We start from the raw sequence: 15,829 nt of genomic DNA on the forward strand, positions 1-15,829 counted from the left end.
GCTAATGAAAAATAGTAGGATCCTACTGCTGACTATGTACACGTCAGTGTGCTCTAACAACTTAGTACACTTGGCGTGTGGTCTAAGCAAGCTTGAGCGTGATTAGCCTCCAGAGCACGTAAGCTTTGTGTGATTTCTTCATACGTTGTAATCAAGGACTTGACTTGACGGCTTGATTAGAGGACTTTATTCGAGTATTATACTTGAGGACTTCGGTCAATGTTTCGATTTGAGGACTTTGCTCGTCGTGAACTCACCTCGCTATCATGGGCTTGAGCTTATGTTTTGGTGGGTTGCTACTTTTGTATATCCCATGAAAATGACTTCATAGCAGTTAGTATTCTCGAATTGAGAATTAAAAACGGTAGAAGGGAAAATTCCCAAAAAATTGCCCAATAACCCGTCTAACACTACCGTATTAAGTCATTGACTTTCCTCAAAATATTGTAGAGAGAGAGAGAGAGAAAATGTAAAGATTCCCAATTTTTTTTAATGATACTAATGAATTCACACACAAACAGAGCATAAAAGATTAGGTTCCGTATAGGCATAGGAGAGAAACTCATACAAGATTAGTCTCTCTTCACGCAACCATTATTCTTATAATTACAACCCCGTATCATAATAAACCCACTCTTTTCGGATTTCTTGATTCCGACCCGTTTTCTGGTTTCTCATCACCACCAAGATTTCGTCAATCATCTTCCTCCAAGAATCTCTTCGAATCCATTTCGTTTTGGGTACGTTTTTTCTGTTTCATCGCTGGTGGTTTGAATTTATGTGCAAAGATATCTTTAGTGGGTCAAAAGGCAATTTCTTTTTATTTTCTGAAGGATTTTGTTGTTCGAAATTCGCAGGGAAAATACAGAAGTAAATTTCGCTATGGCTAACAAGTCATTCAAACTCGATCATCAATTTGGTTTGTTTCTTTCCCAAACCTATTTTCCGAGTTTTTTTATTTTTTTATTTTATTTTTTATTAACGCTTGTAATCTAGATTATGTTTATTCTCAATTCTCAAATTTATAGCCTGAACAAAAAATGGTTTCTTGATTAGATTTGTATTCTTTTCTTTTGTGTATTGTGTGGAAATTTGTCGATTTTTTGTTCAGTTGCTTAAATTGTTCATGACCTGTTCTTAGGAGTTTCATATGGGATACATACATCAACCAATTCTTAAATTTTTCTTTCCTTGAAAACATGTAAACTATTTCCATTTTGTTGATCAATATATATTGCTATGAATATGATCTTTCGTAGTTTTATTATCATCTTCTCTAATTTTTTTCTTCTGCTAATTGATTCATGAAACTAAAAAATATTTATAGAAAGGAGAAAAGCTGAAGCTCTTCGCATCAAAGAGAAGTACCCGGACAGAATTCCTGTAATCCCTTCACTCATCAAATTTATTCCGATTTCGTTCGTTTTTAATTCTCTCGCTATCGTTCTTGACTCGAATCTTTAATTCAGGTTATCGTGGAAAAGGCCCCGAAAAGCGACATTCCTGACATCGATAAGAAGAAGTCAGTAACCAATCATCGTCAGCTGTTAGAAATTATATGATCTGAGTTAGATTTTGTGTTTTGTTTCGGATTTTATGTTAATGTTTTTCTTATCGTGCATTTGTAGATACCTTGTCCCGGCTGACTTGACGGTTGGTCAGTTTGTGTATGTGGTTCGCAAAAGAATCAATCTCGGTGCCGAGAAAGCCATATTCGTCTTCGTGAAGAACACCTTACCTCCTACAGGTTTTTTTTTTTTTTTTTTTTTTTTTTTTTTTTAAACTCTGCAAAAATCCCATCTTTTTATTGACCCATATATATTTTGTCCGTAATATTTTTTGTTTTATTTTTTACTTGTAGCTGCGTTAATGTCCGCCCTTTACGAGGACCACAAGGACGAGGACGGGTTTCTTTACTTGACTTACAGCGGCGAGAACGCGTTTGGATCGTTTTTTTAAGAAGCTTTGAAATCGGTTCATGTAAATATAAACTCGCTCTCACGAAAAAAGTGTACATGACATTCTAAGACAATACATTTGGGTTTTTTTTTTCTCTCCTGAACATACACACAAAAAGCTCATAGCTTTCGCAATCGTTGAATTTTCACTTTGAAGTGGTGCTTTTTCCCTGGCACTTGTTCTTGATCCATTTGAAGCTTGATTGAGCCGCGGCCTTGGCTTTGGTCAGTCCCGATTTGCTGTTCTGCTTCTTGTCGGCCTCGCTTGCCTTCCTGGCTTTGGCGTTTTCGTCTTCTTCCTCGAGTGCCCCGATTCCCCCGGCGCCCCATTGGTCAGCCCAGCTCGGAGCTTCGCTTGCCATGCCTCTCAAGATCTTGAATCAACAACCAAAACAAAACAAAAGGCTAATATAATTAACGGATCTAAACTAGTGTTTTCATTTTTAGTTACATACCTGATCTGGACTAAAACATAATCAATAAAAAAAAAAAAAAAAAAAAACAAGTGATACAAAGGGAAAGAGAGAGTTGGTACCTGAGAATCAGAAGGAGAAGAAGAATGGGTGGGTGAAGAAAGATGGGAGAGCCTATTTATTTGTTGTTGTCAAAGTATATATTTTAAACAACCAAAAGAAAACAAAGGAGCACATGTTGATGGGGTGTCTTTTTTATCAGCATCTTAAACACACTTCTTTTCTAAGGGACTTTGCCAACTCACCAAGTTTCCTTTGCCAAAAGCTAGCGTCTTTGTTGTTGTAATTTGTTTGTATGTCTGTCGTTTATTATTTTTTTTATTTTGAATTTTAGCATCAATTAAACCACTTCAAACGTGAAAATTTTAATCAAAGCCGAAATTTAAAAAACGTTAAACAAATAGGCCATCAGACATGCACGATATGTGCAATCATCTTTTTATATACCTAATAATACACCCTTATTAATTAGTTAATTTAATTTATTTTCGTGATATAAAATTTTCAATTTAGTTTTAAAATCCGTAATTTAAGGATCTCTCTCTCTCTCTCTCTAGTACTTGAACACGAGTCAGAATTTCACATATCAGTAGTAATTTTTGAGTGAAAACGGCTCAACAAAAACAACCTCGTGACCATGTACGCTAATTCACGTGAATAGGTGTTATTTTGTATGATTTTGATGTTTTATACTTTCGAATCGTCAATAGATTTTTGTTAATTATCGTAAATAGGCACTAATATTGTATGGTTTATGGTTTTTAACTACTAAATCGTAAGTAAATTTTCATTAAATATCATTAATTAATTTATGCATTTCTCATATTTTGGTGCAATAATATTTTCTAATTTTCTTTCGATGGAAGAGAAAAAATAAAGTGCAACGATTTTTTTTTATTTTGTGAAATAATGGGCGTATTAGGGAAGTTGAAACTTAATCTGTGGGATTGTAATTTCTTTTTATTTTTATTTATGAAAATTAAAATTAAGATATTTGGATAATAGTCTAACATGTTATGGCTAGTCAAATAAAAATTTCAAAACATTGATCATTATAACGTCTCAAAATGGCTAGTTGGATAAAATGTCAAAACTTATTAAAGAAATAGTGACCAAAATTATTATATGTAACGTTTACCGTTGTTGTTTTTGTTTTTTTTAGCGTTTACAATTTCATTTAGAATAAAGGGTTATTTATGATTTCAATTAAAAATACCAATATTTATGTAAGTTTTGGAAAGTAGTATTCTTGTAATGGACTGCAAATTTTTCCTATTTCCCTAAGTTAAACTGATTTTTGTCCCTCAAAGTTGGATAGAGTTTTATTTTTTCCTACAAAAATTTCTCTCTTTTGTTTCCACTTTTCACATTTCGTTCAATTTGTTTACATAAAATATAAATTCTGCGATAAATTAGGGTAAACAATTAGTTTCCATAGCATTGTGGCAATTAATCTTCAAAGAAACTGCATTATAGTTTCGTCCCTTAATTAAATTATAATCTTATTATTCAAATATTAAATATATTTCAGCTCATGCATAGGTGAAGCATACTTACTGTCTTAATTTGAATTATTTTCTTTATTATTGTGTTTTAGGCTACATTTTTTATGCATGAAGTCTAAATCAGTTATATGGCTAACTTCTATGAATAGTGTGTTGGTAAATAATTTAATAAAACGAAGAAAAAACAAATATTTTATAATTTAGGGAGGACACTTGTCAGCTTTCAATTTCAAAACACATTTGTTTAAAAATCAATCTCTAAGGGTACAAATATAATTAATCCTACTTTTAATCTAATACTAACAATTTGTTACTAGTCAGTCAATTTAAAGGGTAAGCCGAAGACTTGTGACTTCCATCTTAAGATTCATAATCAATCTTCCCAATAACCTGGAATCTAGTTGCATTTATTTATTTATATTACTTGCCTCTAAATCAAGCAACTGAACAAGTTTTGTCCACAATATTGGAATAAAGCACACTTTAGATCTCGGAGACATTTATATATATTATTTACCTGTGATTATATCAACTGAAACTCATAATAGCCAATGATGCACTAGCAATTTATCATCTTTCTTCCACCTTGTGGTCACTGGTCACGACTCACATGTGAGCTTTTACCAACTCATTTTTGGACCAATAATTGAGCATTATCATTTTACTTTTACCCCCCAATGTCTTCTTGTCTACTCAACTCCGTACGGGTAAATCCACAAGACACTTTTTTCCCCAAAGAGTGAGTCAATAAAGTAAAACCACGTCATACTATTTCCCTCTTTACTTCAACAAAATAAAGATATTGTCATACTTTAGTGTTTAGTCGATAAAAATAGAGGTTATAAATATACTATACATCACAAACATTTCAAGGGCCAAGACTAGGAAGTGAATAGTAGACCCATTAATCTGATTGAGCGTTGACTTTTGAGTCTTGAATCATAAGTGTGCCCAGTGAACCTGATAATTGGCGGTGAAAGCCACGGAAAAAAGTACTTCCGATTGTGTTTTCTACCTCACGAAAATCTTGTGTTTCGTGTGACACGAAAGTAGAAAAAAAAATTCCGATAAATTATGTCGGAAATGGTGGGTCAAAATTGTACCGTTGGACCGAGTGAGATTTGGAGGAATTAAATTTTAATCTATTTGTTTATTTCTCTTATAAATACATACTATTTTTTTATCATTTTATTCACAAATCAAATATTTTTCTCTCTCAAACTCTCAAATTCTCTACAAATATTTCTCTACAACAATCTCTTCATATATATTATATAGTTAAGTTTATAAAAAATTTATTATATAATTAAGTTTATATCATAATTTTTTGTTATATAGTTTAGTTTATGTAATTTGTATTAATATACATAAATTAATATTACAAAATATAGTTTCTAAATAAATATAATGTTTTACTCAAAATATTGTTGTAATGTTTTTACCTTTAAAAAAATGTTATTAATAATGATAAAATTCATTTTACATATTAGTACTTTTTTTAAAAATTTTAACAGTTTAATTCATTTTATTTACCATTTAAATTTGATTTTTTTTTTTTATGTTTTTAATTACTTGATGGAACTTAATCCATATTTCTATTAAGTCTAACAGAAATTCCACTTTCGTTAAGCAATTGTAGGTATCAAATTACCTACCGGAAGTTCCACTTCCAATAAAAAATGGAAATGAGCTTATTGAAAATGTAATTTCCAACGATAAGTGCCGATTGCCAGGATGATGCTCCAGTGAAACATATATTAATTAAATACTAAACACTCATCTCATCTGATAGATTCAAGACTAAACTTAGTCTGTTTCCTTGTTTTTTCCTATTTTTTTATCTACTGTAATATTTTTATTTCCCGGACAGTAATTATTAGACAAGTCATGTACTAAAGAATAATTAGAGCAAAATCCTTGACCCAGCTGGATATTGGAATTATATATATAGGAGAGCCATGCACTAAGAAAGTTTGATAAAGAAAAGGAAACAAAATTGTTAGCAACATTAAATTACATCAAATAAATACACCCCCAGGCATATATATACTAGGACTGATCAGAATCAGATGACGGTATATCTACACTCTCTAATCACGCACTATCAAATAAATCTACTTACTAGTAGTATTACTATTACTAGACTTTCTGACGACTGACTTGGATTTCTTCAACTTGCGAGACTTGTCTTCGCCGGAAGAGGCCCACGTGTACCCGGCGGGAATGGCGAAGGGGTCGCCGGCGTCGGCTTGTTTGCCGGCCGAGGAAGAGTGGCTACTGTTCCGCCTCAACCACGACGTCGACGAGAAAGAGGACGACGACGACGATTTTTGGTCGTCGCTGAAGAAGTGACGTGGACTGGAAAGCGGAGTGAAGAACTGTTCCACCGGCTGGAGCTCGGCGAACTTCGTGAACGTTATCACCACTCTCACCGTCGGAACCACCGGAATCGCCAGCTGTATCAAACACGAAAAGAGCACGATGTGACACGTGGCAAATCGCGGGCGGGAAAAGAAGAGAACAGAACGAATATATTTTCGAACACGTGGCAAACCGAGATTGTTCTTTTTTTTAATTATTTAGAGAGGGAGGGAAGGGATCGGAAGAATTAAAAAGATATTTTCGAATTTGTGTGGGACCCGCAATTGGTACACACCACGTCATCCAACAGCAGACCAACATGCTCCACAGACAAGGATTTTTACAGAGCTTCAGACTTGGGAGAGACGAAGGGAACATAAAAAGCACCAAAAAAGCAGAATACGAATAGGATAACACATATTCGGAACTCTGAAATTACGAAAATGGACCAACCTTGACCGGAAAAGTTCCCGGCGGGAACTTCGTGGTGAGAACCTCCCTCACTCGCCGGATCGCCTTCACCTTGCTCGCCAGGATGTCCAGCAATGGCAGAAGCTCCTCCGTCTTCAACGGAAATTGCTCCGTAAGCCACACCGACGGCCTCAAACTCCGTACGTATTCTTTCTCCTTCGTCGCCGGCGACGCCATCCCCGCGACGGAAACGCTTCGCCGAGGCGGAGCCGTCGACGCGACGGAAACGCTACGCCTAGGCGGCTGAGGCGGAGCCATCGCCGCCGCCGGGATTATGTCCACGCTCTTCCTCCCCACGGCGATGAATTCCCTGTCTTCCCGAACGAAGCTGCTGTGCCTCCGCCGATCCGGCGGAGCTCCGATGTTGAAATTCTCCGCCACCAGAAATCCGTCGTCGTCCTCGTCGAGCTCCAACGGAAGCAAGTCCGCGGAGTCTCCTCCGCCGCCGGATCCGCCGGCGACTTTTCTCGACCTGAAGCTGAACACTACATTGTGGATTTCGTAAACCCTAGCTTTCCACTCCCCGACTGTTTCCGTCTTCTCCTGTCGTCTCCAGTTCGTCCGACCGACGAGCTCCGCCTTGGTGACGTCCATTCCCGGCCGGTAAACGCTCGTCTGCGAAACGAATCCCGCCATATCCGACTCACTCATCGCCGCGCCGGCATTTTCGAACGCATCGAAGATCCGCCGATCGTCGCGGTTGAGGACGAGGAGCGATCCCGGCGCTACGCCGTGGTTAGAATCCCCGTCGCCGAGGAAGAGGAAGCTCTGATCGGCGCGCTGGATCTTAAGCCCGTCGAATCCGGCGAGAGAAGTATCAGCGCGGAGGTTTCCGTCGCGCTTCCAAATCCTGTAGGTGTCAGAAGGAGCGATCTTACCGACGAAAGGAATTACAGAGCTCTCGAAGTGAAACGAAATCTCCATGTAGAAGTCTCGCATCCGGCGAAGCACCGCCACGACGCGGGGAAGACGGCGGCGCCACTTCGTCCAGGCAGCGCGGTGGTGGAGCCGGAGCAGCACCGCCGCTATGTCCGAGCTCCGGCGACACATGGCCTCCTGGAGCGGGTTCCATCCGGCGGAGTTTTGAAGCGACACGTCGGCGCCGGCGGAAGCGAGCGTCCTCGCGGCGGCGCCGTCGGAGAGACGGACGGCGAGGTGGAGCGGAGTCTCGCGGTTGGGGACGTCGCGGCGATCGATCACGGCGGAGATTCTCTCGGCGAGGCGTTCTTGAGCGAGGGACTCGGCTTCGGTGTGGATCTGAGCCGGATCGGCGAGCCGAGGCAGGGTTGAGACGAGCCGCGCCAGGGCGGCGTGGTCGTTCACCGCGACGGCGTAGTGGACTGGGCTGTGAGAGTAGTCCTTCGGCCTTATCGCCGGAAACGGCGTCGTTTGCTTGGACATGTTCTGTGCGTTGTTTATAATCAAACTGTTGTTTTGAATCTGATATCTCAGAGAGTCTGAAAATGGTGTCGTTTCTTTGCTTAGTATAGTTAGCTCGTTTGAGAGAAAGAGAGCAAAGAAGATTTTTGATGATATGGGAATTTTATGGGGAAGAGTGAAAAATAAGGAACCAGGGATACTTTCGTCACTTTCGAGGTATCATTTTCCATTGGGAGGCGTGAGATGAGAAGAAGACTGAGTTGAGACTTGAGAGAGCAGAGAACACAATCGGCGCGACTTTTGGTAATAATATTGTAAAAACTGAAAACAACATTATATCGTATATATTATTATATATGCTATTTTTTTTTTTATGTATTAATGCTTATTTTACTCTCTCTTTTTCTTTTCTTTTTTCCTTTTCTAATGTCTGTGTGGTTTAATGAGACAGTAATGTTGGGCACACTTTATTGGCTCCGCGATTCAAACTCTTCCTACATTTTCTCACAAATGTACGAAATTTCGGGTGAGTTTCCAATCAGGTTTATTTAGCAATTGTGACGATCGATTTCAAATATCAATACCCGAACAACCACATTTTCGATTATTTCAAAATAATCAATATCACAGTTAACACAAAGAAGAGCGACATTATTCATGGCCCATGTTTGGTATTAAAAACCTCGAACTAATCGTCCAACGAGCTTAATTGCATTTAAAAAAAGGGAAATCCCTTAAATACCCCCGAAGCTATCAGCGGTGATTTGTCCTGATCGTGTCCTCCGATAAATCAGAAGAATCGAAGGTGGGTCCCACGCGGTCAGAGACATTAGACGACGGAGCAGATCTACACAATGAGTCAGTTTTGCGTGCGTGCGTGCGTGTCTTGGCATCATTGCCACAGAAACTACAACCAATACACAAATGATACATAACAGGACATCTGATAAAAAAAAATACATAATAGGACAAAGTCTTTTGTTTTATAATACTACGCGACCAATGTCTCTCTCTCTAGTCTCTCTCTACGTCCATGTCATGTTTTCTTGTTTTTTTTTTTTTGGAATTTAGTCCATGTCTTGTTGCTCATCTCCTCTCTTTAGCCTTTTCCCTTTGTCTTCTTCGCTTCCAAGTTGGACTCTTGTCTACATTTCTTCCTTCCTTGGCGTCGCTCAAAGTTATTAACCTTCGTCAAAGAAACTAACTTTGGACTATCTTTACTATATTCGTTAAAAACAATAATAGAATAAAAACTAATCAATTTTATTTTATTGAAGATGGTTCTTTTGAACTTTTTAAGTGCTTTGGAAATGAGAAACCCAAATAGATTGTGAGGAGATTTGGAGCAAGGTAAAGAGCCAACAATCCTCTCCTTTCGGTAAGTTGTAATTTGTTCTCTTTATGGACCCCTTGTGTTCCTTAGACAATCCTTCTTTCTTTTCTTATTTTTTTCATTCAATTTTCCTTGAGTTATATTTGCTCCCCTTATATATATATATATATATATATATACATATATATATATATATATATATTTACTCCCCTAATATTTATTAACATATAACGCACTTGATCATAAACATCCTATTCTTTGATACCTCTGTGATATGATCAAATCAAATCAAATTTTATAAGAAAACCGTTATTTTATATTATACTGCATAATTATTTGTGTGTGTTTGATTGGAGGTGATATTAATCACATTTTTGGGTATCTTAAGGAATATATTGTTTGGTGTGAGTTAATGTTAAAAAAATTATCATAAATGTAATTATCTAGGTAATAATATTACTTTAAACTGAAATAATCCTAATAACACTAAAAAGTGCTATTCAGATTACCCCTCATGAGAATCTTTTAAAGTATTTTATTTATATACCTTTGTGGCTTTTTTTATGTACGTTTTCTTTTAAAGCCATATATATACATGTTATATTAGCTATATTTCTTTATATTGAATGCAATAAGTAACATTCTCATTAATCCATTTAAAATATTAACTTTTATAATCAAACACTATAATCTTACAATCATGTTAAGCTGATTACATTAATGAGATTTATGAGAATGTGATTATATTGCATTACCTCCAACCAAACACACCATTTATGATGTAAATCTTGTAAATTTCACATTAAGCAATTTTTTTATGGGCCGAATCAGGGCTTTATTTATGAATCTCAATCAACATAATGGTTTTTGGAGAAATTTCAAAAACAGCTCTATTTAGAAAAAGAATTGATTTTATGACGAAGATAGAGTTTTCCAAACAGTAAATAGTTTTCTCATGAATGAAATTGTAAACAGAAAATAAAATTAAATGAAGTCCGAAACAGTATTCAAATATTTTAAAAAATTTGTAAACAACTTAATAAAAGTGAGTTACAATAAGCAATTTTCACATAGTTTTTAGACTTTAGCCATTTTTAGATGCAGGGTTAAAAATTTGGGCTCAGCGGCCCAAATTAACCTCTTCTCTACCATTTTTTTTTTTAAATAGAATCAATTTTTAAGAGTGTGGTAAGGCTCTCTTACAATGTTTCCTTCATCTAAAACAATCTCACTCCATCTCGTCATCTCTGAAGCTATACCTACTCTCTTCCTTTTCCAGATCATAAAAACGTACATTTTTTAAAAAAAAATTGCATAAATAATATGATTTTTTCGCTCAACACATAAATAGTAGGATAGAATTGTTTCAAGTATCAATAAGGACATAACATTTTTTTTAAATGACATTAATGTACGTAAAAAGAAGTTTTATTCTAAAGAAAAGTGGGTAAATTATTTGAAGAAATTTTGTTGGAAGAATTCCAATATAAAGATAGACATAGTGAATCTTTTCTTTGTTTTCTTAACACATAAGATAAAGATATATGTACAACCACATTATGCATTGGCAACTTTAATTAGTTTCCTTTTACCTTTTTATTTGTATCTCTTTCTTTCTTTTGTATTTATTTTTGTTCAATTGGAATAGTCATGACAACCTTAAGCTAGTAAATTGTATGTATGAACATGTTCCGTGGTATAGAGTGTTGAGGTGTGGAGCCTAATCGACGAGCTAATGAACTGCTCATCTGAAGACAAATAGCTGAGTTAAGGATAATCTGGATATTTTAGGCATGTCTATTACCTTAAAGAGTTTTTCTATAAATATGTTGTATCCGTCACTTTTCTATGTGTAGAATAATAAAAGAGAAAAGTCGGCGACCAACAAGATTTTTCTCATGACGAAACGTTTCCACCTAAAGATGGAGGAAGAAGCTCAATAGATGAGGGTGAATTTATCGCAACCGAAGCGTCTCAACAAACATCTAAAAGTGCAACTTAATCATGCTTATAAAAAGGTATTCATTCTCAAAAGCTTAGCTTATGTGAAGAATGCAATTTAGAATATGTAACGCTTGTTTTAATATGATTTTATTGGAAATAATAATGATCTTTGTATGTTTTAACCAACTTTTGTAGGTGTTTGGAATTGGAACTTATGTAAGTTGAAGAACCGTGATTTAAAAATTTTAACTTATGCATACACTAGGACAAAAATCGTCATCGGGTGCGACGGATGTCGCACCTAAAAGCCCAATAGTCGCACCTAATAGTTTATTAGGTGCGACATTAGGTGCGACGTCGCTAAAGGCATTAGGTGCGACATGTCGCACCTAATACGTTTTTTTAATTAAAAAAAATTACAAAACTGGACGGCGGGGCAGCGGCTGGACGACGACGTGCAGCGGGGCGGGACGGGGGCTGGCGGGGCTGGACGCGCGACGTGCAGCGGGGCAGGACGGCGACGTGCAGCGGGGCGGGACGGGGCAGCGGGGCTAGACGGCGACGTGCAGCGGGGCGGGACGGGGCAGCGGGGCGAGGCAGCGGGGCGCGGGAGGGGGCAGTGGGGCGGAGCAGCGGAGGGGGCAGCGGGATGGACGGCGGCGGCTGACTGGCAGAGAAAGTGTGAGACGGTGAGAGAGAGAGAGACGTACCGGGGAGGGACGGCGGCGGGAGGGACGGCGGCGAGGAGCAGAGAGAGACAGATCGAGTGAGAGAGAAAGTGAGCGAGAATGAGTGAAAAAGAAGGAAGTTTGGGTTTAAAAACCCTAATTCATATTGGGTGTGACACTGTCGCACCAAATAATCATATTAGGTGCGACCCCAATATGATAAAAAAAAATCGGCGGGATTCGGCTGAAAAGTTTAAATTTGAAACCCATTGGGTGCGATATTTGTCGCACCTAAAGGTATTAGGTGCGACAATGTCGCACCGAATAGCACTAAACATTAACGAAATTTTTAGTCATCCGGATGAGTATCCGGTGCGACATGTCGCACCTAATATGGGCTTAGGTGCGACATGTCGCACCTAATACCCTTCCGCACCCAATATGCTAATTTGTAGTAGTGATATGACATTTCGGATATTCTTTTTTATGTTGTTGGAGTTTTTTTTGTCTTGGATTTGGATAGCTGTAAAATCTTTAAATTTGGAACTTTGGATGAGTAGAACTTAGACTTTATTGATGTTAAAGAGATTTAAACTGCATAACAGGTAAAAAAAAATGAAATTCAAAATCTGGTTATCCAGATTTGAAACTGGTTACCCGAAACTTTGGTTAACCAGTTTCAGAATCGGTTATAATACTAGTTATCGATTTTGGAGAATTGCTTAACCAAATTTTCGGTTAACCGATTTTTGGTTTTGATCCAATTCGGTTCGATCATTGGACAAAAAATTTCAAAACCGAATATTCGGTTTTCAAATTGGTCCAAAATCGAACCGAACCAAACCGATTTCACCCTTAATCTCGTGATCTACCCCACTATTTTTAATAAATTTGATATCAATGTGAATATATTAACAAGACATCGTTTTAAACGGATAAAGACTTATTATTTACATGTGATACATTTTAAATTGACTACGATTGATAAAAACTAAATGGACTACATACAAATTAATTTTTTAAAAAAATTAAACATTTATTTAATTTTTAAAATGTGTATCTAATTTCGTTAAGAATTACCTTCACATTAGATTTTTATCCACTTAATTTAATTTATGTTATATATTTACTAAATTAAATATATACGTTATATTAATATATATATATATATATATATATATATATATATATATATATATATTGCAGTAGCCTTATTTACTCAAAGACATGCTAACTAAAAAAGAAAATGACATATATATGATTTATGTTTTAGTGAAATGTCAAGTTTAACTTTTGATTTTAAAAACTGTCGAGTATCTGTTTAACTAAAATGAAGATATTATACCCTAAAATAGACAACAGTACCACGAATTTTATTTTTATTGACTTTTCATTGACGTTGACTATAATATTTATTTGTAAACACTAATTATCTTTATTTATTCGCGTCATATATGTAATTTATTTAAAAACTAAAAAAATAAATAATAACCTCTTAATCGTGAATAACACAAAAAGAGACAAAAAGGTAAAAATCGACAGTTGATAAACATCAAAATCACAAATTGGAAAAGAGAATCCAGGATTCAAAGTTGCAACTCGAACATGGAATAAAGTCTTCTTTTGTGAGATATGAATTTTAATATTTAATTTCAATTTAAATATATTTTTATTTCAAATTTGAGAATTTGAAAATGAAGGTACTTGTTTAGATTTATTTTAAGATATATTTTTTTCATTTTCGTTAAATATAAGGTATGAATTCGACTTTTTTTAAAACAAAAAATTAAACTCGACATTTTATTAAAACATAGAATGTAGATGTGTTATTTTCCCTAACTAAAATCATAATTAAAGACCTAGTAGTAGTATAAGATAGCGTAATTAGCGGGGGGTCATTTACTTAATAAATAGGATTCGAGTTTCTTCGGACAAGAAGTCACGGGGTGTGAGTGAGAGACAATACGACAAAATTCACCGAATTAAGTCAGTTCGATTTCAACCGGACAATAATAATAGCCCAATTCCATCAAGACGACACCGTTTAGAGAATTAGAACTTTATCCTATAGAATTGCTATATTAATTAATTAAACTCAAAATATTCTCAAATCTCAACTTCCTTAATCACACCTCTGCTTATCTTCAAGATTTGACGCTTCAGCTCACTCACAGAAACTCAAAAGAAAAAATAAAATACAGAGAGTAAGAAATGGTTCGCTCAGTGCGAATCCAGACTGCGACGGTGACGATCTTCGTCGCCGTTACGATGCTCACCGTGATCTGCGGCGAATCGGACGGTCGAGAGCTCAGGCCGTCGGATCACGGCCTGGAATACCAAATCTCGCCGCCGCCAGGGAAGACGCCGCGCGAAACGGCGTCGTTCTTCGGAGGAGTCGGAGATTCGAAGGAATCTTCACCGTCGTCGGCGAACGTGGCTTTGCCGGAGGCGACGATGAGATCGAACGACACGTCGTGGTGGACCGCCGACGATAGCGGAGGCAAGCCTCACGTGCGGCGCGTGCTGCTGCTAGCGAGTGTGGCGTGCGGGATCACAGGTGTCGCGCTGCTATTGGCCTCGGCTTTTATCTACGTCGTTTGGCACAAAAAGAAACAGCGATCGTCATCGTTGACGTCACGATCGCCGCCACAACCACCGCCGCAACAAGCAATATTCGATATTGAGAGAAAGTAGTGGATATCTTGAGCTGAGTTTTTTTTTTTCTTTTATTTTCTTTTGTGAATAATTGAAAACATTTTAATTTTACTGTTTGAGTTTGATTAGGGAACTACGGTCCCATTAGAATTCATTTCCTTCTTCTTCCTTTCCAGTGCAGTTCTTCAGTCTCCTTCATTCGCTGTCTTTAATTATTTGATTCCATTTATTTGAAGTTTTAAACCACATTTTTTTTCTCTAATTTAAGTGTAGCTTCATTTATATTTCTGTGTCCTATACACGTCATTGTTGCTTTACCGATAAAATGATCTTAGTGTAGCATGATACTCTTTTTTCACTAGAGTAATTATTAATAAAAATAAATAAATGTTCTATTACATACTTTATAAAGGGATTTTTTAAGCAGGTGACCTTCTGAAGGGTGTGTTTTAAATTCATAACCTCTTATGTTTCCTTAATATATTTATATTTATTTTTCTTATTTATTTTTTGGAAGTTACGAAAATAACCTCTTAAAACCCATCCCATTTGAACGAGGGTAACGAAACAAACCCCCGCTGAAACGCTGAAACCCCCAGACCTCCAAGAACCAACCCCGCTGAAACCCCCAGACCTCCAAGAACCAACCCCGCTGAAACCCATCCCCCAAAACCCTCCCAAATACACCTAAGCCGCTCTCGGTGGAAGAAGCCGGTGGGATTCGGCGGCGCTCTATTACGCCTGCCTCGCCGGCCATCTCGACGTCGCGAGGCTTCTTCTCAAGTCCGGCGCGATCTGCTCCGAGCACACGTTCGACGGCGATCGCTGTCACTACGCCGCTCTGAACCTCATAGTCCGAAAGCTTCTCAAGTCGTTTGAGGCTCGTCCTCCTCCGCTCCCGCCGCTCAACGCCGCCCTCCGAGACCTCTTCCTCGCTTCGCCGCCCAATCTCTCTCCGCCGCTTCCACTCGCCGTCTCCGCAGGTATATCTATAGTAGTAAACTAGTTATAGTGATGGATTTTTAGGCGAATTTTTTGATGAAGATATCAGACTGAATCGACGAGACTGTGTTTTTGATGT

The 15,829-nt window shown here is 37.3% G+C and overlaps 3 protein-coding genes and 1 long non-coding RNA gene across 4 annotated transcripts; 2 read left to right on the forward strand and 2 right to left on the reverse strand.

Annotated features, from left to right (window-relative positions):
* Positions 1 to 488: 488 nt before the first annotated feature.
* Positions 489 to 2,051, forward strand: LOC149386288 (autophagy-related protein 8C-like). The gene is made up of 6 exons (XM_089625487.1): positions 489 to 740; positions 858 to 919; positions 1,328 to 1,383; positions 1,470 to 1,522; positions 1,629 to 1,747; positions 1,862 to 2,051. Exons 2-6 carry the CDS (start codon positions 883 to 885, stop codon positions 1,957 to 1,959), a joined length of 363 nt encoding a protein of 120 aa, XP_089481613.1. The 5' UTR covers positions 489 to 740; positions 858 to 882; the 3' UTR covers positions 1,960 to 2,051.
* Positions 1,976 to 2,726, reverse strand: LOC149386289 (uncharacterized). Its single transcript, XR_016301270.1, has 2 exons — positions 2,494 to 2,726; positions 1,976 to 2,332 (listed from the first exon to the last, which is right to left on the reverse strand). It is a non-coding gene; the product is annotated as an uncharacterized LOC149386289 (long non-coding RNA).
* Positions 2,727 to 5,858: 3,132 nt separating this feature from the next.
* LOC149386290 (Ankyrin repeat family protein) lies at positions 5,859 to 8,466 on the reverse strand. The gene is made up of 2 exons (XM_089627271.1): positions 6,751 to 8,466; positions 5,859 to 6,392 (listed from the first exon to the last, which is right to left on the reverse strand). The coding sequence occupies exons 1-2, from the start codon at positions 8,167 to 8,169 to the stop codon at positions 6,051 to 6,053; spliced, it is 1,761 nt and encodes a 586-aa protein (XP_089483397.1). The 5' UTR covers positions 8,170 to 8,466; the 3' UTR covers positions 5,859 to 6,050.
* Positions 8,467 to 14,183: 5,717 nt separating this feature from the next.
* LOC149386291 (uncharacterized) lies at positions 14,184 to 15,146 on the forward strand. Its single transcript, XM_089626576.1, has one exon. It carries the CDS (start codon positions 14,305 to 14,307, stop codon positions 14,785 to 14,787), a length of 483 nt encoding a protein of 160 aa, XP_089482702.1. The 5' UTR covers positions 14,184 to 14,304; the 3' UTR covers positions 14,788 to 15,146.
* Positions 15,147 to 15,829: the final 683 nt, after the last annotated feature.

Source organism: Urtica dioica, chromosome 9 (genome assembly GCF_054948205.1).
Source record: "Urtica dioica subsp. dioica isolate 48M chromosome 9, U.dioica_male_clone48M_v1_H2, whole genome shotgun sequence".
Lineage (NCBI taxonomy): Eukaryota > Viridiplantae > Streptophyta > Magnoliopsida > Rosales > Urticaceae > Urtica > Urtica dioica.